Source organism: Papio anubis, chromosome X (genome assembly GCF_008728515.1).
Source record: "Papio anubis isolate 15944 chromosome X, Panubis1.0, whole genome shotgun sequence".
Taxonomy (NCBI): domain Eukaryota; kingdom Metazoa; phylum Chordata; class Mammalia; order Primates; family Cercopithecidae; genus Papio; species Papio anubis.
In genome coordinates this window covers 93,756,635-93,778,543 of record NC_044996.1, presented here as the reverse complement: position 1 = coordinate 93,778,543, position 21,909 = coordinate 93,756,635, and the positions used below count along the sequence as shown (strand labels likewise).

The 21,909-nt window shown below is 39.3% G+C and overlaps 1 protein-coding gene across 2 annotated transcripts in view; it reads right to left on the bottom strand.

Annotated features, from left to right (window-relative positions):
* CCNB3 (cyclin B3) overlaps positions 1 to 21,909 on the bottom strand; it is a 79,849-nt gene that overhangs the window by 13,857 nt on the left and 44,083 nt on the right. For both annotated transcript variants that reach the window (XM_017954276.3, XM_021932907.2), the window contains exon 8: positions 21,348 to 21,440. In XM_017954276.3, the coding sequence (XP_017809765.3) occupies positions 21,348 to 21,440 (93 nt within the window). The remainder of the gene's footprint in view (positions 1 to 21,347; positions 21,441 to 21,909) is intronic.

Genomic DNA, 21,909 nt, shown 5'->3' with positions numbered 1-21,909 from the left:
AGACCACCCCTCATATTGTCTTATGACCAATTTCTGCCTCAAAGAAAAAGTAGGAGTTAAAGAAAAGACAGAAGTGAAATCAGTAGTCAGTATGCATTCCAGGCCGGGTAGTTAAAAATTGACCCCTGACCTAGCCGGTTATGTTATCTATAGATACCAGACATCGTATGGAAAAGCACTGTGAAAATCCCTGTCCTGTTCTGTTCCATTCTGATTACCGGTGCATGCAGCCTCCAGTCACATACCCACTGCTTGCTCAATCGATCATGACCCTCTCACACGGACCCCCTCAGAATTGTAAGCCTTAAAAGGAACAGGAATTGCTCACTCAGGGAGCTCGGTTTTTGGAGACATGAGTCCACCAACGCTCCCAGCTGAATAAAGCCCTTCCACAACTCGGTGTCTGAGGGGTTCTTGTGTGCGGCTCATCCTGCTACATTTCTTGGTTCCCTGACCGGGAAGCGAGGTGATTAATGGATGGTCGAGGCAGCCCCTTAGGTGGCTTAGGCCTGCCCTGTGGAACATCCCTGTGGGGGACTCCAGTCAGTTTGAGCGACGTGGATCCTGAGAGTGCTCCCGGGTAGGCAATTGCCCCAGTGGAACGCCTCACCAGAGCAGTGCATGGCAGGCCCCTGTGGAGGATTAATGCAGTGGCTGAATACCAGGAAGGAACTGGCACTTAGAGTCCGGACATCTGAAATTTGGTAAGACTGGTCTTTGGAACTTAGCCACTCCATTTGAGTGGAAGCATGGCCTAATCACCCATGACGTGTCTGTACTGGCACTTTGGTTTTTGTTTTTGACTTGACTTGGATTGCTTGATACTTTGGTTTTTGTTTTGATCTGGCTTGGATTTCTTGATACTCTGATTTTGGTTTTGATTCTGGTTTGGTGTAAACTGTAAAAGTGTGTGTGTGCCCTCTTTACCCGTTCTTTGTTTTGTGGTGTGCATGTGGTGTGAGCGTGGTGTTTTGTCTCAAGGAAACATGGGTCAGGCACAAAGTAAGCCTATCCCACTAGGAACTATGTTGAAAAATTTCAAAAAGGGATTTAAGGGAGACTATGGAGTTACTATGACACCAGGAAAACTTAGAACTTTGTGTGAGATAGACTGGCCAGCATTAGAGGTGGGTTGGCCATCAGAAGGAAGCCTGGACAGATCCTTTGTCTCGAAGGTATGGCACAGGGTAACCTGTAAGCCAGGGCACCCAGATCAGTTCCTGTATATAGAGTCTTGGTTATAGCTAGTTTTAGATCCCCCATAGTGGTTAAGAGGACAGGCAGCAGCAGTACTAGTAGCAAAGGGACAGTTAGTTAAGGAAGGTTGTCAGTCCACCCACCGAGGGAAGTTGGCGCCAAAAGTCCTGTCTGAGCCAACACCAGAAGAATCACGGCAGGAATTGGTATCAGCAGTGCCTCCTCCTTATTGAGAGGAAGGGCTCCCCACTCCTGAGCCCACAGCACCTCCACCTCCACGAGATATCCATACTCCCAGACCACCCAGAGTAGACAAAAGAAGAAGTGAAGCCATGGGAGAAACTCCTCCTTTGGCAGCTCACTTACGGCCCAAAACTGAAATCCAAATGCCCCTGAGAGAACAGCGATATACTGGGGTAGATGAGGATGGACACATGGTGAAAAGGCAGCCTTTGTGTATCAACCTTTCACCTCTGCTGACCTCCTCAATTGGAAAAATAATACTCCATCTTACACCAAAAAGCCTCAAACTTTAATTGACTTGCTCCAAACTATTATACAGACTCATAATCCTACTTGGGATGATTGCCACCAGCTGCTCATGTACCTCTTTAATACAGATGAAAGGCGAAGGGTGCTCCAGGCGGCAACTAAGTGGCTAGAGGAGCACATCCCAGTCAATTACCAAAACCCCCAAGAATATAGAAGAATTCAGCTGCCAGGAACAGACCCCCAATGGGACCTGAACGAGGGGCCAGACATGGAGAGGCTAAGGCAGTACTGTGAGGCACTGATATAAGGTCTAAAGAAAAAGACTCAAAAGGCTACAAATGTAAATATGGTCTCTGAGGTCATCCAAGGAAAAGAGGAGAGTACAGCGCAATTCTATGAACAACTGTGTGAGGCTTACTCTATGTACACTCCTTTTGATCCAGATAGGCCTGAAAATCAGCACATGATTAATAAGGCCTTAGTTAGTCAAAGCGCGGAAGGTATCAGGAGAAAGTTGCAGAAACAGGCTGGGTTTGCAGGTATGAATACCTCACAGTTACTGGAAATAGCCAATCAAGTGTTTGTGAATAGAGATGCAACAAGTCCCAGACAAAGCCATAAGGAAGATGAACGCTAGGCCAGGTGAAACATTGACTTACTGGCCACGGCCATTAGGGGAATTCCCCTGAAAGGACAGGGAAACGGGGGTTCTGGGAAGAATACCCAATCTAATTGCCCACGCTTGCAATAAAACCAATGCACCTATTGTAAGGAAATAGGACATTGGAAAGATAAGTGTCCCCAACTGAAGGAAAAGCAAGGTGATTTGGAGCAAAAGACCTCAGATAAAGACGAGGGTGCTTTGTTCAATCTGGCTGAAGGGCTATTAGACTGAAGGGGGCCAGGCTCAAGTGCCCTCAAGGAGCCCACAGTCAGGATTACAATTAGGGGCAAGGACATTAAGATTTTGGTTGATACTGATGCTGAACATTCAGTAGTGACCACCCTGGTTGCCCCCTTAGAAAAAAACAAGAAACCATTGATATAATCAGAGCAACAGGAGTTTCCACTAAGCAGGCTTTCTGTCTACTTCAGACCTGCTCACTGGGGGGACATGAAATAGTTCACCAGTTCTTGTATATGCCTGACTGTCCCTTGCCTTTGCTGGGAAGAAATTTGCTTAGCAAGCTGAGAGCCACCATCTCCTTTACAAAACAGGGCTTTTTACAAGCTAAAGTTACCAGGAACAGGAGTTATCATGGCCCTTACGGTCCCCAGGGAAGAAGAATGGAGACTTTCCTGACCGAGCCAGGCCAAGAGATTAAACCAGCTCTAGCTAAGCAATGGCCCCAAGTATGGAAAGGACATAAAATATCAACACGAAATTCTACAATTAGAGGCAGTGTGGAAACCTTAGAAGGTGGCAGTCATGCACTGCAGGGGACACCAGCGAGCCTCCACCTCAGTGGCCTTAGGAAATTCCCAAGCTGACTCAACAGCTCTAAAAGCAGCATCCTACCCCTTATCAGACATCAGTAGCAGCCCCCTTACTCCCTCAAACACCTGACCTGGTACCTACCTATTCTAAGGAAGAAAAAGACTTTTTCCACACAGAAGGGGGGCAAGTAATAAAAGAAGTATGGATCAGACTGCCAGATAGGAGGGTAGCTGTGCCACAGTTGCTGGGAGCCACAGTCGTACTGGCTGTGCACAAAACCACTCATCTAGGTCAAGAGTCACTTGAAAAGTTGTTAGGCCAGTACAGTGAGATGTAGGCCACTACATCTCACACTTGCCAGCCCTTGCCAAAGCAGTAGCACAACAGTGCATTACTTGCCGACAGCACAATGCGAGGCAAGGCCCCACTGTTCCACCTGGCACACAAGCTTATGGAGCAGCTCCTCTTGAGGATCTTCAGGTAGATTTCACAGAAATGCTGAAATGTGGAGGTAACAAGTATTTGCTGGTTCTTGTGTGTACTTACTCTGGGTGGGTGGAGGCTTATCCAACACGAACTGAAAAGGCCTACGAAGTAACCCGTGTGCTTCTCTGAGATCTTATTCCTAGGTTTGGACTGCCCTTACAAATTGGCTCAGATAACGGGCTGGTGTTTGTGGCTGACTTGGTACAGAAGACAGCAAAGGCATTAGGAATCACTTGGAAGCTACGTGCCACCTACCGACCTCAGAGTTCTGGAAAGGTAGAGCGAATGAATCGGACCATCAAAAATAGTTTAGGGAAAGTATGTCAGGAAACAGGATTAAAATGGATACAGGCCCTTCCTATGGTATTGTTTAAAATTAGATGCACCCCTTCTAAGAAAACAGGATGATCCCCTTATGAAATACTGTATCATAGGCCTCCTCCTATACTATGGGAGCTTCCAGGCACTCCCCGAGAGTTAGGTGAAATTGAGTTACAGCAACAGCTACAGGCTTTGGGAAAAATTACACAGACAATCTCAACTTGAGTAAATGAGAGGTGTCCCGTCAGCTTATTCTCCCCAGTTCACCCTTTCTCTCCAGGTGATCACGTGTGGATCAAGGACTGGAACGCAGCCCTTTTGTGGCCACAGTGGAAAGGATCTCAGACCATAATCCTGACCACTCCCACGGCTGTAAAGGTAGAAGGAATCCCAGCCTGGATCCACCACAGCTGTGTGAAACCTGCAGCCACTGAAACCTGGGAGGCAAAACCGAGCCCGGACAACCCCTGCAAAGTGACTCTGAGGAGGACAACAAGACCTGCTCTAGTCACACCCAGAAGCTGACTGGTCTACGCACGGCCAAAGCATGAGGGGAATCATCGTGGGACTCATTTTCCTTGTAATTTGGACTTGTATAGTAAAAACTTCCACCGATTTTCCCTGCATGGAGGACTGCTCTCAGTGTATATACATCAGGTTACTGAGGTAGTGCAACAAGTTAAAACAATCTTTCTGTTCTATAGTTACTATGAATGCCTAGGAACTTTAAAAGGAACATGTTTATAAAATGACACCCAGTACAAGGTATGTAGCCCAGGAAACGACCACCTAGATGTGTGTTATGACCCCTCTGAGCCTCTCATATCCAGAGTTTTTGAAATAAGATTAAGGACTGAAGCCTGGTGGGGACTCGTAAATGATACAAGTAAAGTATTAGCCAAAACAGAAGAAAAAGGAGTGCCCAAATGCATAATCTTGAAATTTGATGCCTGTGCTGTCATTAATAATAGAGTTAGGAAGGGGATGTGGCTCTTGATTGGGAAAAAGGCTATATGACTGAAAATAAGTGCATTTTTCATGAATTAGGACTGTGTGGAAATGAATGTAGATACTGGTCTTGTGTCATTTGTGCCACTTGGATAAAAAATGAAAAGGATCCAGTCTACCTTCAGAAAGGAAAAAGTGGCCCTTCCTATACTAAGGGACAATGTAACCCTTAGAGCTGGTAATAACCAATCCCCTTGATGCTCGCTGGAAAAAAGGGAAGCATGTGGCCTTAGGAATCAGTGGGGCCAGACTGGATCCTTGAGTAAATATCTTAGTTCGAGGAGAAGTTTACAAATGCTCTCCTAAGTCAGTGTTTCAAACTTTCTATGATGAACTACATGTGCCAGTACCAGAAATTCCAGGAAAAACAAGAAATTTGTTTTTGCAATTAGCCAAGCATGTAGCCCAGTCTCTCAATGTCACTTCATGTTATGTATGTGGAGGAACTGTAATGGGAGATCAATGGCCATAGGAAGCCCGAGAATTAGTACCTACAGACCCAGTTCCTGATGAATTCCCGGCTCAAAAGAATCACCCTGATAATTTCTGCATCCTAAAAGCCTCAATTATTGGACAATATTGCATAGCTAGAGAAGGAAAAGAATTCACTCACCCCGTAGGACGACTTAGTTGTCTGGGACAGAAACTGTATAATGGTACCACAAAAACAGTCACTTGGTGGAGTTCAAATCACACAGAAAGGAATCCATTTAGTAAATTCCCAAAGTTGCAAACCGTGTGGACCCACCCAGAGTCCCACCAGGACTGGACAGCCCCCACTGAATTATACTGGATATTTGGGCATAGAGCTTACACCAAATTACCCAACCAGTGGGCAGGTAGTTGTGTTATTGGCACTATTAAACCATCTTTCTTCCTACTGCCTATAAAAACAGACGAACTCCTGGGCTGCCATGTCCATGCTTCCTGCAAAAAGAGAAGCATAGCTACAGGAAATTAGAAAGATGATGAATGGTCCCAAGAGAATCATACAATATTATGGGCCTGCTACTTGGGCACAAGACAGCTTGTGGGGATACTGGACCCCCCATTTACATGCTCAACCGAATCATACAGTTACAAGCTGTCTTAGAAATAATCACTAATAAAACTGGCAGAGCCTTGACTATTCTGGCCTGGCAAGAAACTCAGATGAGAAATGCTATCTATCAAAATAGATTGGCTCTCAACTACTTGCTAGCAGCTGAAGGAGAGGTCTATAGGCAATTTAACCTTACTAATTGCTGTCTACATACAGATGATCAAGGGCAAGTAGTTGAAGACATAGAGATATGACAAAACTGGCACATATGCCCATGCAAGTGTGGCATGGATTTGATCTTGGGGTCATGTTTGGAAAATGGTTCCCAGCGCTAGGAGGATTTAAAACTCTTATAACACGAGTTATAATAGTAATAGGAACCTGCTTACTACTCCCTTGTTTGCTACCTGTACTTCTTCAAATGATAAAAAGCTTCATCGCTACCTTAGTTCACCAAAATGCTTCAGCACAAGTGTACTATATGAATCACTATCAATCTGTCTTGCAAAAAGACACAGGTAGTGAGGATGAAAGTGAGAACTCCCACTAATGAGTGAGGTTCTCAAAGCGGGGGAATAAGGGAGGAGACCACCCCTCATATTGTCTTATGACCAATTTCTGCCTCAAAGAAAAAGTAGGAGTTAAAGAAAAGACAGAAGCGAATCAGTAGTCAGACAGCCCGGCACTGCATTCCAGGCCTGGTAGTTAAAAACCCCTGACTTAACCGGTTATGTTATCTATAGATTCCAGACATCGTATGGAAAAGCACTGTGAAAATCCCTGTCCTGTTCTGTTCCATTCTGATTACCGGTGCATGCAGCCCCTAGTCATGTACTCACTGCTTGCTCAATTGATCATGACCCTCTCATGCAGACCCCCTCAGAGTTGTAAACCCTTGCCCTTAAAAAGGACAGGAATTGCTCACTCCGGGAGCTCAGATTTTGGAGACCTGAGTCCACCAATGCTCCCAGCTGAATAAAGTCCTTTCCTTCCACAACTCCGTATCTGAGGGGTTCTTGTCTGTGGCTTGTCCTGCCACATTGTGTCCATGCTCTAGGGATCTGTGGAAGTTTGAACTTAAAGTAACAACCTAGGGTATCTGGCAGAATAAATTTCTAAGCAGAAAAGTGTTCAAGATGGGGCCTGCCTGCTTCTAAAAGCCTACACTAAGATGCAGGAGCAAATAAATCACTTAAAGTTGGAAGTTTATATTTAAAGAGGAAGCAGAGTGCAGAAGTTTGGAAAATTTACAGCCTGGCCATGTAGTAGAAAAGAAAATACTGTTTTCAGGGGAAGAATCCAAGCAGGCTTGGGAACAACCAATGGCTAGAGAGATTTACATAACTAAAAAGGAGCCAAGTGCTGATAGACAAGACAATGGGAAAAAGGCATTTAAAGCTTTTCAGAGATATTCAAGGTAGCCCTTTCATCACAGACCCAGAGGCCTAGGAGGGTGAGTGGGGGGTGGCTTCCATGTGCAGCCTCAGGACACTGCTCCCTGCATCCCTGAAGCCCCAGCTGCAGCTCAAAGGGGCCCAAAGGGGCCCAGGTACTTGGGCCCACTGCTCCAGTGGGTGCAAGCCATAAGCCCTGGCAGCTTCCATGTGGTGTTAAGTCTGTAGGCACAGAGAGTGCAAGAGTGAAGGAGGCTTGGCCCCCGCCACCTAGATTTCAGAGGATGTATGGAAAAACCTGGATGTCCACGCTGAATCCTGCTGCAGGGGTGGAACCCCCCCAGAGAACCTCTATGAGGGCAGTTAGGGGGGGAAATACGGGGTTGAACCCCCTCACCAGAGTCCCCACTGGGACACTGCCTAGTGGAGCTGTGGGAAGGGGGCCACCATCCTCCAGACCCCAGAATTGTAGAGCCATGGGCAGCTTGCATCCTGAGCCTAGAAAAGCGACAGGAACTCAACTCCAGCCCATGAGAGAAGCTACCAGGGCTGAACCCCATAAAGTCACAGGGGCAGAGCTGCCCAAAGCCTTAGGAGCCCACCCCTTGCAGCAGTGTGCCCTGCATGTGGGACACGGAGACAAAGGAGATTATTTTGGAACTTTAAGATGTAATGACTTTATTACATTTAAGATTAAATGACAGGGCTTAAGATTTAAACCCTACTGGGTTTCAGACCCCCTTTTGTTCATTCTCCCTTTTGGAATAGGAGTATTTACCCAATACCTGTACCTCCATTGTATCTTGGAAGTAAATAACTTGTTTTGATTTTATAGGTTCATAGGTAAAAGGAACTTGCCTTGTCTCAGATGAGACTTTGGACTTGATGCTAGAATGAGTTAAGATTTGGGGGGACTATTGGTAGGGGATTATTGTATTTTACAACGTGAGAAGAATGTGAAACTTGAGGGGTTGGGGTGAAATGATATAGTTTGGATGTTGTCCCCTCTAAATTTCATGGTGAATTGTAATCCCCAGTGTTGGAGGTGGGGCCTGGTAGGAGGTGTTTGGGTCATGGGGACAGATCCCTCATGGCCTGATGCTGTCCTCATCATAGTGAGTTCTTGCAAAATCTGGTTGTTTAAAAGTGCATGGCACTTCCCCCACTTGCTCCTGCTTTTGCCATGTGATGTGCTTGCTCCTGCTTCACCTTTTGTGATGAGTAAAAAGCTCCATGAGGGCTCCATGAGGCCTCCCCAGAAGCTGAGCAGACGCCAGCATCATGCTTATACAGGCTGCAGAACTGTAAGCCAGTTAAACCTTTTTTGTTTAAATACATTACCCAGTCCCAAGTATTTCTTTATAGCAATATGAGAATGATCTAACACAGTGCTATAATAAATTACCACAAACGTAATGCCTTACACCACCACCAATTCTTTATATTACAGATCTAGAGGCCAGAAGGCCAAAATGAGTCTTGCTGGGTTAAAAATCAAGGTGTCATCAAGGCTGTGTTGCTTTCTGGAGGTTCTAGTAGAGAATCCATTTTCTTGTTTTTTTTTCTAGCTTCTAGAGGCAGCCTGCATTCCTTGTTCTGTGGGCCCTTCCACCTTCAAAGCCAGCAATAGCCAGCCAAGTTGTTCTCACATTATATCACTCTCTGCCTCCCTTTTCTATATTTAAGGATCCTTATGATTACATTGGGCCCACTTGGGTAATCGAGGATAATTGCACTATCTTAAATTAAGCTGATAGGCAACCTTAATTCCATCTGCTACCTTAATTCCCCTTTACTAGGTAAGGTAACATATGTACAGGTTCTATGGATTAGAAAATGGACATTTTATTCTGCCTACCGCATTGTCTAAAGGAATGTCAGGAGAAAGGGATGGAACGAGCTCATGCATGTGAAAAGTAATGACTACCATGTTAAGTATCAAGAAATTACAGTAAGGTGATTATGAAAAATAAAAAGAGCATAGGAATGGAAAGCAGTTCTCTAAGGATAATGCCTCTGTGAGCAAATGGCACAGCCAGTGCTTGCATAGCCTCCTAGTACCTCACATAGGCACTTGGCCACTTATGCATGCATTCATGCATGTTGGTATCAAGTGGTAACATCAAAGTGTGTGGGTTATATCTGAATGAATGTTTGAAATCTAGAGGCAATAAATATTTAAAACACCAGCTGTGTCAGTTATAGCAATTCTCCTTCCTTGAATATAAGATGATACCCTTCTAACATAATTCTACCACTTGGAACCACATAAAACAAGTCTAATCCTTGTTGTGACAACCCTTTAACTACTGAAGATAGTTATTATGTCTCCTATAAACCTTTCCCATTCTAGAACAAATAACTTGACTTCGTCTAACTATTCTTCACATGATATGGTTTTCGGCCCTCTCAGCATCAGGCTCCAAACAAGCATCTCTGTGCTGGTCAGAAAACAGGGGCAGTGCTGCAGGTAACTTCAAGCAGCTACAACAAATATGGACAAGAAGCCCTTCAGCACATTAGCAAGATTCTCTCCTTTCCTCACAAGTGCCTCTGGTTATATAACACTCTCCCAATTCTTCAGAAACAACTGCTCTCCCTATCTAGAGATGGGTAAGAAGAAACAAAAGGGAAGTAACAAATAAATCAAAACTATAGAACATATAAAGAATACTCTTAGTCTTGAACTAGGAGACAAATCTGATAAAATCCACCTCAAATTCCAAAACTCAAAGATCTACCACCTTCTACAAATACAGAGAAAATCAACCAGATGTATAAAAAAAAGAACAAGTAATTTTTAAAGGAGAAAAATCCTGAAGAATCAGAGTAAGTGTCTATCTACGCAATCTTTTTATTCCAAAGAACTGAAATACACTTTTAAAGAGTACACCCTCAACAAGGTCTGAGAGGACACTGAATCTATGAAAAGAGGACATTCTGGGATCCAGAAAGACTGATTTCTGATGAAAAAAGGAACTAATTTAAACAATGTAACGGAGGCAATGAACAGCATATTAGATACTGCCAAAACCAAATCAGTTATTCCAATGGCTACCTTAAGAAATTCTCCCAGAATTAAGAGATAAAAGAATATTGAAGATAATGAATAAAAACTTGAGGGAATAAATTCTGGAGACACACGCACGAAGAGAAAAGGCAGAAGGGTAATAATGTCAAAAAACAAAAGATAAAAATTTATCTGAGTCAAAGAAATAATGAACTTTTAGATTGAAAGGACTCACAATATACCAGACAAAATTAAGGAAAACAGGCTCACATCCAGAAATGTCAAAAATAATTATCCATAGGGAAGACAATATATTACATATAATCTGGATCTAAAAGCCTAGACTATTTTAACTAAAATCAGAAGAAGGAATGAACTAAAATATGCAAATTATCTCAGCTTACTTGAGGGGAAATTAACAGACCAGGTCTATCAAAAGAGTTCGTTAACTAAATACAGACTATATTCACATAAAAAGATATCATGCCACAGTTTAAAAGAATGTTGTAGATCTATACTTATATGGAAAGATGACTAAGACTTATTCCTAAAAAAGCAAGGTGCAGAGCAATGTGTACAGCATAACCTATTCATATTATTCATACAACAAAAATATGTAACCCACACAATTAAAAGCTATATTTCATGTATTGCTCATATAACCTAGGATTTTAAAAGGATAATAAAAAAAACTTTAAAAAAAAGTGATAAGACATACAATAAAGGATCTGTAAGAATACACCCAAACAATTTATAGTTGTTACCCCACAGAGTTAGGAGAAAAGTGTTATTATGTACACACACACAAACACACACACACACACATATATATATGAACACTTACACATATACACTGTGAACAAATGTAAACCTGAAACAGCCAATCTTTCAGGATGGATCCTCAGTAACTACCTGGGCCAAAATTTGAAATACAGCCAAGTGACCATTTGCTGACTAGAGGTCACATAGGTGCTCAGAGGTCTGTGTAAAACTCACACATTTTTAATTTTGAGACTTTCGGAGTTCACTTGCCTTGGCCAATCAGAGTTACCAGCCAATGAAAGTTCCACTGTATCAACCAATCAGAACTCAGCTGTGTATACCATATACCAATCAGAACTAAGCAAGTTTGAATTTTTCATTTGCATAAATAGACCTGATTGGCAATCTGGGTGGGAATTTTTGCTGGAAAACCTAAACCCTTAATTTTTTTCTCAGGAGCACACCTTTATTTTACACTGAAGGCTGTATCTCCTGGCTTGCAAACTGTTCACTGGAATAAAGTCTCTTTCCTCAAAATTCCTTTTCAGAATTTTTCAGTTAAAATATTGTATAAATCAAGGAGGTTAAGGTAGGATGGCAGAGGTGAAGAAATGCCAGGAGAAATTAACTAAGCAATAGTATTTGTGGGTAGTTACCATACTGCTCTTAGGCTTTGATAAATTAGCATATGAATTATGTAATTATTAAGCCAAAATTGATATAATGATCATTGTACCCTATAGAGAATACAGTTCTTCAGTGAATCATTTATACAAAATTATTATACCTGAAACCAGGAAGAAAACCTTATTAACTTTAAGAAAGAAATTATTCAGGTCACATTTTCAATACACAATGAAATAAATCTAGAAATTTATAATAAAAGGATAAATCAAATAAAGAAAAGGAACATATTTTTAAAATGTTAAGCACTGAAAACACCAAAAAACAGGGTCAAAGAGGAAATAAAAATTGCGACTGCAGATTATTGAGAAAAATCAAGATAGCTACAAAACCATTTTTCAAAATTAATGGGATATACTCAGAACTATACTTAGAAGAAAATGTATAGCTTTGGATCTTTTGTTATGAAGTCAAGAATAATTAAAACAGACTTAGCATTCATTTCAAGAAGCTAGGGAAAACAACAAAATAAACCTTAGTAAAACAAGAATAAAATAAAAATAAAAGCAGATGTTAAATGAATTTTTAAAACAGAAAAGTTATCTATTTACCCATGAGCTGGTTCTTTGAAAAGACTAGAGGATTTTTAAAAAACTGCTTGTGAGGAAAATTGAGGAAAAGAACATGTAGATATGAATGCAAGCACATGTGAGGAAGATAACACATCATACAATGAGAAAAGAAATCATTATAAAGGGTTATAAAATATGTACAATCTATGATAATAACAGTATATCCAAGAAATGGATACATTTTTAGGAAAATATAAACTACAAGGCCAGGCGCGGTGGCTCACACCTGTAATCCCGGCACTCTGGGAGGTCAAAGTGGGTGGATCATTTGAGGTCAGAAGTTTGAGACAAACCTGGCCAACATGGTGAAACCCCGCCTCTACTAAAAGTGCAAAAATTAGCTGGGCAGTAGTGGCGCACACCTGTAATCCCAGCTACTCTGGAGGCTGAGGCAGGAGAAGAGCTTCAGCCTGGGAGGCGGAGATTGCAGTGAGCCAAGATTGCGCCACTGTACTCCAGTCTGGGTGACAGAGTGAGACCCTGTCTCAAAACAAAACAAAACAAAACAGGAAAATATAAACTACAAAAACGACTCAAGAAGGGCAAGAAAACCTTACTAGGCCAATAGCCATTGTTATTAGAAAAATTTCTCAAAGAATCAAACACAAAAATGGCACTATACACATTGATGGGTTCATGGAAAAGTTCCTCAAGGAAAATACAATTCCTGTGTTAAATTTAGTACTGCCAGAACATTTCCCTAATTAAATTAAAAAGCTAGAGTAATCCTTTATAAAGACCTTTATTAAATCTTTATTAAACCACACTTAATAATGACAGCATCCTTCAATAGAAACTTAAAAAGGAATCTGATTTATGAGCAAAGATGCAAAAATTCTAAATAAACTATAAGCATATCAAGCCCAAGAGTAAATTAAACAAATCATGACTAATTTCAGCAAAGTAGATGAACATAAAATACATTAAGAAATCAACTGTTTCCTAATATACTAGCAATAAATCTTGGAAAAAGGATAACACTCATAACATTTAAAAAATTCTCAATACTCAAGAAAAACATTTTTAAGTTAGTGGGACCAATATGAAGACAATTTTTTCAAACTTGAAATTCTAAAATACCTGGGAAGTAAATAGACACAACATAATTGACTTAGTAAGTTTGATATTATAAAGTCTGCGAATTTTTCCTGAATTAATCCTAATGTGCTATTTTTGAAAACTTGACAAAATTATTCTACAGCTCACCTGGAAAAATTAATATGCAAGAACAACCAGGAATATTTTATAAAAGATGAGTAAAGAGGCAATAACTGTATTACAAAGCCATAATAATAAAAACAGCATACTACTGATGTTAGAGTGGACAAATAGATCAATGGAAGAGAACTGGAAAGACTACAAACAAACTCAAGTATATATGATAAAGGTGTCATTTCAAACCAGTGTATAATGAAAATAAATGGTGTTAGAATAACTGGATAATCATTGGAGAAAGGTGTTTAGATTCTGACACCAAACAGACTAAGGATTTAGAAGCAGAAATGAAACTATAAATATTCTATAAAAAAATTTGGAGAAATATTTATATAATTATGGACTAATGACTTTCCTAAGCAAGAAACAAATCTTAAAGCTATAAGGGAAAGAACTGATAAACCTGACTACTTAAAATGCCAATGCTTCTGTACATCTAACTAAAATAACACATTAAAATGTTTCACTTATCGGATGGTAAAAAATATAAGTTCTTGTGTTGATAAGATTATGGGAAAATAAGCATTTTCATTCAGTAATGGTAAAAGCATAAGTGGTCATGACATTTCACAAGGACAGTTGTCAACATGTACAAAAATTTTTCATGTGCATGTTTTGATCTAATAACCCTATTCCTAGTCATTTGGTCCAAAGAAACAATAGTAAAATTATAAAAAATGCACATATATGTATATTCACTACAGGGTTATTTCAAAGAGCAATATTTGAAAATAACCTAAATGTCCATTAATAGCAGGATGGGTACGACAGAAGAGAAATACCATACTGCAAACAAAATGGATATAGAAATATGTCAGTTTGACTGGAAAGATGTTTGCAATCATATAACCATTGTTATATGAAGAAAAAGTCAGAAATAAATATAAAGAAGATATAATAATCCTAAATGTGTATGTTCCTAACAACAGAACTTCAAAAAACACAAAAAAAATGACAAAACTTAGAAATAGACAAATCCACAATTATCGCTGAAGCCTTCAGTACTCCTGTGTCAGTAACAGAGTTAGTACATAGAAAATCACCATGGATAATAAAGAAATTAAGACATAAGCAAGAAGAAAGGGAACTATTTTTAAAACTATAAAAATTAGAGCAGATATGAAGAATACTAAAAACAGAAAAATAAGGAAAAATGGATGAAACCAAAATCTGGTTCTTTGGAAAGATGAATAAAATTAACAAACCTCTAGCAAGACTGACAAACAAAACAAGAGAAGACACAAATTACCAGTATCAGGAATGAAAGAGGGAACACTATGAGCAGCTCTATGCACATAAATTCGACAACTTAGATGAAAAGGACCAACTCCTTGAAAACTGCAAACTACCAAAAGTCACCAATATGAAATAGATAACTTAAATAACCTTATAACTATTAAAGAAATGATATTCTTCACTGAAAACCTTTTGGGGGAAAAAATCCTCCAGGCTCCAATGTTTTCACTTGCAAATTCTACCAAGAATGACATCAGTTCTACACATCCCTTCCAGAAAACAGAAGGGTTGCGATAGTTCCCAACTTATTTTACAAGATCACTATTATTCTGATACAGAACAAAAAACAAACAAATAAAAAACCCAACCAGAACACTACAGACCAACATCCCAACATCCATCATAAACATAGATGTAAAAATCCTCAACAAAATATTGCAAATCAAATCCAGCAATACATAAAAAGAAAAATATACCAGGACAAAATAGGGTTTATCTCAGGAATATAAATACAAGGTTGCTTCTATTTTTGAAGATCAATTGATGTAACTTACTATATTAGTCTAAAACCAAAAAAAAATCATATCAATAGATGCAGGAAAAAAGCATTTGACAAAGTCCAACATTTATTCATGATAAAAAATATATTACACAGCATCAAACTAGAAATAGAGAGTAACTTTCTCAACCTGATCAAAGGTGTTTACAAAAGTCCTACAGTTAAAATCACACTAATAGTTAAAGTCAATGCTTTCCTCCTAAGATCAGGAGCAAGGCAATGCTGTCCATTCTTATTGCTTCTATATCAACATCATAATGGAAGTCTCAGGCAGTATAATAAAACATGAAAATGAAATAAAAAGCATGGAGGTTAGAAAGGAAGAAATAAAACGGTCCCCATTTGCAGATGACACAATTATCTATGTAGATAACCCCAAGAAATTTACAAAAAAAGAACTCCCGAGTTTTAGCAAAGTCACAGAATACAAGGCCAACACACAATTATCAACCGTATTTCACACTGGCAATGTACAAATAGAAAGCTAAATTTAAAAAACATCGTTTACAATAGCTTCAATAAAAGAAAATATTTTTTCTAAATCTAACAAAACATGTAAAGGATCTGTATGATGAGAAAAATAAATCAAAGAAAATTTAAATAAATGTAGAGACATACCATAGGTTGGAAGATTCAACATAGTAACATGTCAATTCTATCTGAATTCACCTATAGATGTGTACTGGGGTTCCCTAAGACCCCCTCAAGCACAATGATTTCCTAGGAGGGCTCACAGGACTCAGCATATAGTCATACTCATGACTATGATTTATTTCAGTGAAAGGATACAAAGCAAAATCAGCAAAGGGATAAGAAGCATGGAGCAAAGTCTGGACAAAGCCACAAGCAAGCTTCTAAGAATCCTGTCAGTAGTCACGTCAGGATGCACTTAATTCCTCTAGCAATGAGTTGCGACAATACGTGGAAAGTGTTGTCTACCAGGAAGCTTACTATCACTCAGTGCCCAAAATTTTACTGGGAACTGGTCAAGTAAACACTCTGTGCCTAGCATGTTCTGAAGTTCCAGACTCCCAAAAGGAAAGCAGGTGTTCAGCCTAAACCACATTGTTTGCATAAAGAGTTTAAGCACAGTAAGCCACAATTATCATTCGGGGAAATTTTACATTAGTGTACGGACTGCTTATCGGCCAAGTTTCCAGATTACCAGCCAAGGGCCAACCTTGAAAATAGACCTTTCTAGGGACAGCAGTATCAGGCCTATTATTTTAACTCTTTTCTGCACAAAATATATCTCAATTCCAATCAAAATCCTAGAAATATTTTTAAGATATAAACTGATTCTAAAATTTATATAGAAAGGCAAAGGAACTAGAATAGCTAAAATAGGTGTTTTTTTGTTTTGTGTTGTTGTTGTTGTTTTGAGATGGAGTCTCGCTCTATTGCCCAGGCTGGAGTGCAGTGGTGTGATCTTGGCTTACTGTAATCTCCGCCTCCCGGGTTCAAGCGATTCTTCTGCCTCAGCCTCCTGAGTAGCTGGGATTACACGTGCGTGCCACCACACCTGGCTAATTTTTGTATTTTTAGTAGAGATGGGGGTTTCACCACGTTGGTCAGTCTGGTCTCAAACTCTAGATCTCATGATCCACCTGCCTCAGCCTCCCAAAGTGTTGGGATTACAGGCATGAGCCACCATTCCCAGCCAGTTTTTTTTAAAAAAAAAGAGTTGAAAATATCACAATATCCAGTTTTAAGACTAACTATAAAACTACAGAAATAAAGACAGTGTGATATTGGTGAAGGAAGAGACACAGAGATAAAGGAAACAGAATATTGGTATAGACCCATAAAAACTGTTTTTAGCAAGGTGCAAAAACAATTCCATGAAGAAAGTATAGTTTTTAATTCTAACACATGGTGTTAGAACAATTAGACATTCATATGCAAAAAAAGAACCTTGACCTAAATCTCACACCTTATACAAAAATTAACTAAAAATGGACTATAGATTTAATGTAACATGTAAAACTATAAACCTTTTACATAAAATATAGGAAAGAAGTCAGGCACAGTAGCTCATGCCTGTAATCCTGGCACTTTGGGAGACCGAGGCAGGCGCATCACCTGAGGTCAGGAGTTTGAGACCAGCCTGGCCAACATGGTGAAACTTCATCTCTACTAAAAATTAAAAAATTAGCTGGGCATGGTGGCAGGCGCCTGTAATCCCAGTTACTTGGAAGGCTAACGCAGGAGAATCGCTTGAACCCAGGAGGCAGAGATTGCAGTAAGCTGAGACCATGCCATTGCACTCCAGCCTGGGCAACAAAAGCAAAACTCTGTCTCAAAAATAAATAAATAAAATAAACAAACAAACAAACAAATAAATTTAAATACACACACACACACACACACGAGAGAGAGAGAGAATATTCCTGACCTAGGTTTAGGCAAAGAGTTCTTAGAAGCAAGTACAATCCATAAAGAAAGCATTGATAAACTAGACTTTATCAAAATTAAAAAATTTTGCTCTGGGAAAGACACTGGTAAGAGAAAGAAAAACTACAGACTGAGAGAATATACTTATAAATCACATATCCAACAAAGGATTTGTATCCAGAATATGTAAAGAACTCTCATAACTTGACACTAAGGAAATGAACTAACCTATTTATAACTGGGAAAAGACTTGAACAGACATTTCATCAAACAGGATATATGCATGATAAGTATGGTTGTCAACATTATTAGAACTTAAAGAAATAAAAATTAAAACTATGAGGAGATTCCCCTATATACCTATTAGATGGGTAAAATAAAGTACTAGCAAAACTAAGTGCTGACAAGAATGCAGAGTAACCAGAACTCTCATGCACTGGAGGTGAGAATACAAGATGTACAGCCACTCTGTGGCAATTTCTAATTAAGTTAAACATACACTTATCGTACATCCCAACAATCCCACTCCTGTGTGCTGACATTAGAAATTAAAACATATCTTCACATAAAAACCTGTACATTAATGTACAGTTCTTTTCATAGTCATCAAAATCTGGAAACAAACTAAATACACTTCCACAGGAGAATGGATAAACTGTGATATACCTGAACCACAGAATACCACTCAGCAATAAAAAGAATGAATTAATGATATCTGCAACAACTTGAATAAAATCTTAAAGGCATCATACTGAATGAAAGAAGCCAGTCTCATAAGGTTACATATAATGCAAATCATTTATACAATATTCTTGAAAAGGCAAAGATAGAGAATAGATCAGTGGTTTCCAGAAGTTAGGGGTGGGAGGTGGGTGTGACTCTAAACAGATAACATAAGGAAGTTTTTATGGCATGATCAAACTGTTCTATTTCCTAATCCTAGTGGTGGTTACGCAAATCTATACATATGCTAAAAATTAATAGAACTGTCACACTCTTCAGTATTAATCCCAGAGAAATAAAAACTATAGTCACAAAAAACCTGTATTCAAATATTCATAGTAATTTTATCCTTAATAGTCAAAAACTAGTAACAACCCAAAAGTCCTTCAGTAGGTGAATGGTTAAACATACCATGTGTATTAGTCCATTTTCATACTTCTATGAAGAAATACCTGAGACTGGGTAATTTATAAAGAAAAAGAGGTTTAATGGACTCACAGCTCCACACAGCTGTGGAGGCCTCACAATCATGGCGAAAGGTGATGGAGCAGCAAAGGCACATCTTACATGGTGGCAGGCAAGAGAGTGTGTGCTGGAGAACTGCCTTTTATAAAACCATCTGATCTCGTGAGACATATCCACTATCACAAGAACAACATGGGAAAAACCCGCCCCCATGATACACTTACCTCCCACTGGGTCCCTCCCACAACACATGGGGATTATGGGAACTATAATTCAAGATTAGGTTTGGGTGTGGACACAGCCAAACCATATTACCATGGTACATCTGTACCATGGAATACTACTTAGCAACAAAAAGGAATGAACTATTCATACACACAACTTGGATGGATCTCAGGGGAATTATGGTGAGTAGTAAACATCAAGCTCAAAAGGCTATACACTGTATGATTCCATTTATATAACATTCATGAAATGACAAAATTATAGAGATGGAAAACAAATAATTTGTCAGGGACAGGAAGGAGAGGGAAGGGAGATAGTTGTGGCTAATAAAAAGTGGCATGAGGGATCCTTGTGGCGACGGAACAGTTCTGTAACTTAACTATGGTAGTGATTACAAAATTAACACGTGAAGAAAATAAACTAAACATTTATTTACACATGTGATCAAATAGACTATACACACTCCCAAATGAGTGCATGTAAAATTGCTGAAATCTAAACAAGGTCTGTGGATTATAACAAAGTCCATTTCCTGACCATGACACTATACTATAGTTATGTCAGATGTCATCTTCGGGATAAACTAGGGTGAAGGGTATACAAGCTCTCTTTGTCCTTTTTTTTCAATTTCTTATGAATCCATTATTTCAAAACAAATGTTAAAATTTTATGGAACTGTATATCCAAAAAGTCATTTTTGTTATTTGGTTATTTTAAAATAAAAAACCCAAAGAGTTATAAAAGTACTACATATAACTACAGTTATGAAAACAATATGGTATTTTCTAGAACTGAGATTCTCTTTCAAGGGTATACATTAACATAACTTGCGGAGCTTTATAAAAATATGTGTGCCTGGGCCACATCCCCACAATTCTGATTGGATAAGTCCGGGATAGGACCTGGGCATCTGATTCTGAGGTGCACCCCTAATGGATAACCACTGTTTAAGATGGGGAGATAATATATGCAAACAAATGAGAACAGCAGTTTAGGGTTGTGGGATCACAGGTAATTATAATTTCTTTTTGCTATAATGTACATTTTTATGCAATAACAAAAACTTTAAATAAAAAATATTTAGTTCATCATTCCAGCTGGCAGAGATATTTTTTCTCTGTAAGCCGTTTATTTCCTATCCCTACTCCTAGTTTCATGCCATCCAGGAATTTAATGAATACATCTTCTCTGTTCCCATTTACATCACTAATGAGAATGTTAAACAGAATAAAGTCCAATGGCAGTCACTAGAAATTTCTTTCCAGCTTGGCAATGATTAGCAATCTTTGGGTTCTATTTCACTTATTTAAGATCTACCCAAATTTTACTCGTATCTGATTTACTGTTCTCTACCATTTTCATAAGACGAGAGACATTTTCATGCTTTTCTGATGTTCAGATATACTGTGTCCACCACAATTTCTTGGTCTGTCACTCCAAAATGAGCCTGAACCACTCCTCTGATACTTAACAAAGGATATAAAACTATATTGTCTTCTTCCTAATTACATACTAAGACTGCTGGGCATAGACTGACCATGCTGTATGTTTCCTTGCAAACTACATAGCAATTCTCTCAATTCCATTCATTCAACAAATACTTACTGAACCCCAACTATATGCTATGTACTACTCTGGGCTCTCCTTCCTTAGTATAAAATAATAACTAAGTATTCATAGCAGTATTCCCTCAATGTCTAACCTTGGACAAACAGCTACCTGCAATGTCCTGTGCCACACTGTACTTCCTATTATCCATTCCACCCAAAGCTTGAAAGACTTTGTCATCGACTCCAATCCAAATCACTAGATATACTTTTACAAGACTTTAAGAATGATAAAACGACCATACCGTCACTGCCTTTTCTAGAAAGTCTCTCCTTACAATTAGCTCTCACAGTATTTTATTTGAAACACTCTTAGAGTACTTAGTATATTCCACTTTCTATTATACTAATTTGTCGGCATATCTTATCTTGCCTCTTAAATCATGAGCTCCTTGAGGGCAGGAACACGGTTTATTCAACTCTATAGACCCAGTACATTTTTACCATGCTTCTGGCCTGGCAGCCCTGAATGAGAAAGAGAACAGCAGCTCCTTAAAGCAGGAGTTGTCAGGCTTACCTGCACCTCCACCAACCAGTCCACAAGAATGGCCCTCATGTCACTGGTGATTTCAATCTGCTTGTTCATGTAATCTGTAAGTATAAACTGTTCCTGGCATCGATGAGAAAGAAATGTTAATAAATAAACTCTTCTTGTAGTTCAAAATTGTAACTTAACAATTAACTTCTCCCTCATAGTTCTAACTCCTTATTTTCAACTGGTATTAGATAGGGGCAGATCAAAGTATCCTTTTCCAGGCAAGTTGCAGTTATCCTTTGGGAAATAGACACATGTGATATTCAAGTGTCAGAGTGGATATTGAAGAATCCAGGGGGAATAAGGGCAGAAACATACCTACAGCTGTAGACAAATGCCAAAAAGGTTCTGCCCCTTCTTTGCAATTCAATCTAAAGCACAATACCATGCTATGTAGAACAGCACTTCTCAAACTTTAACATACATATGCACTACTTGGGGATCATGTAAAACTTCAGATTTTGATTTAGAAGGTCTGGGATGGGGCTAGGTATCTGCATTTCTAACAAGATCTCAAGTGAAACTGATACTGCTGAACCAAGGC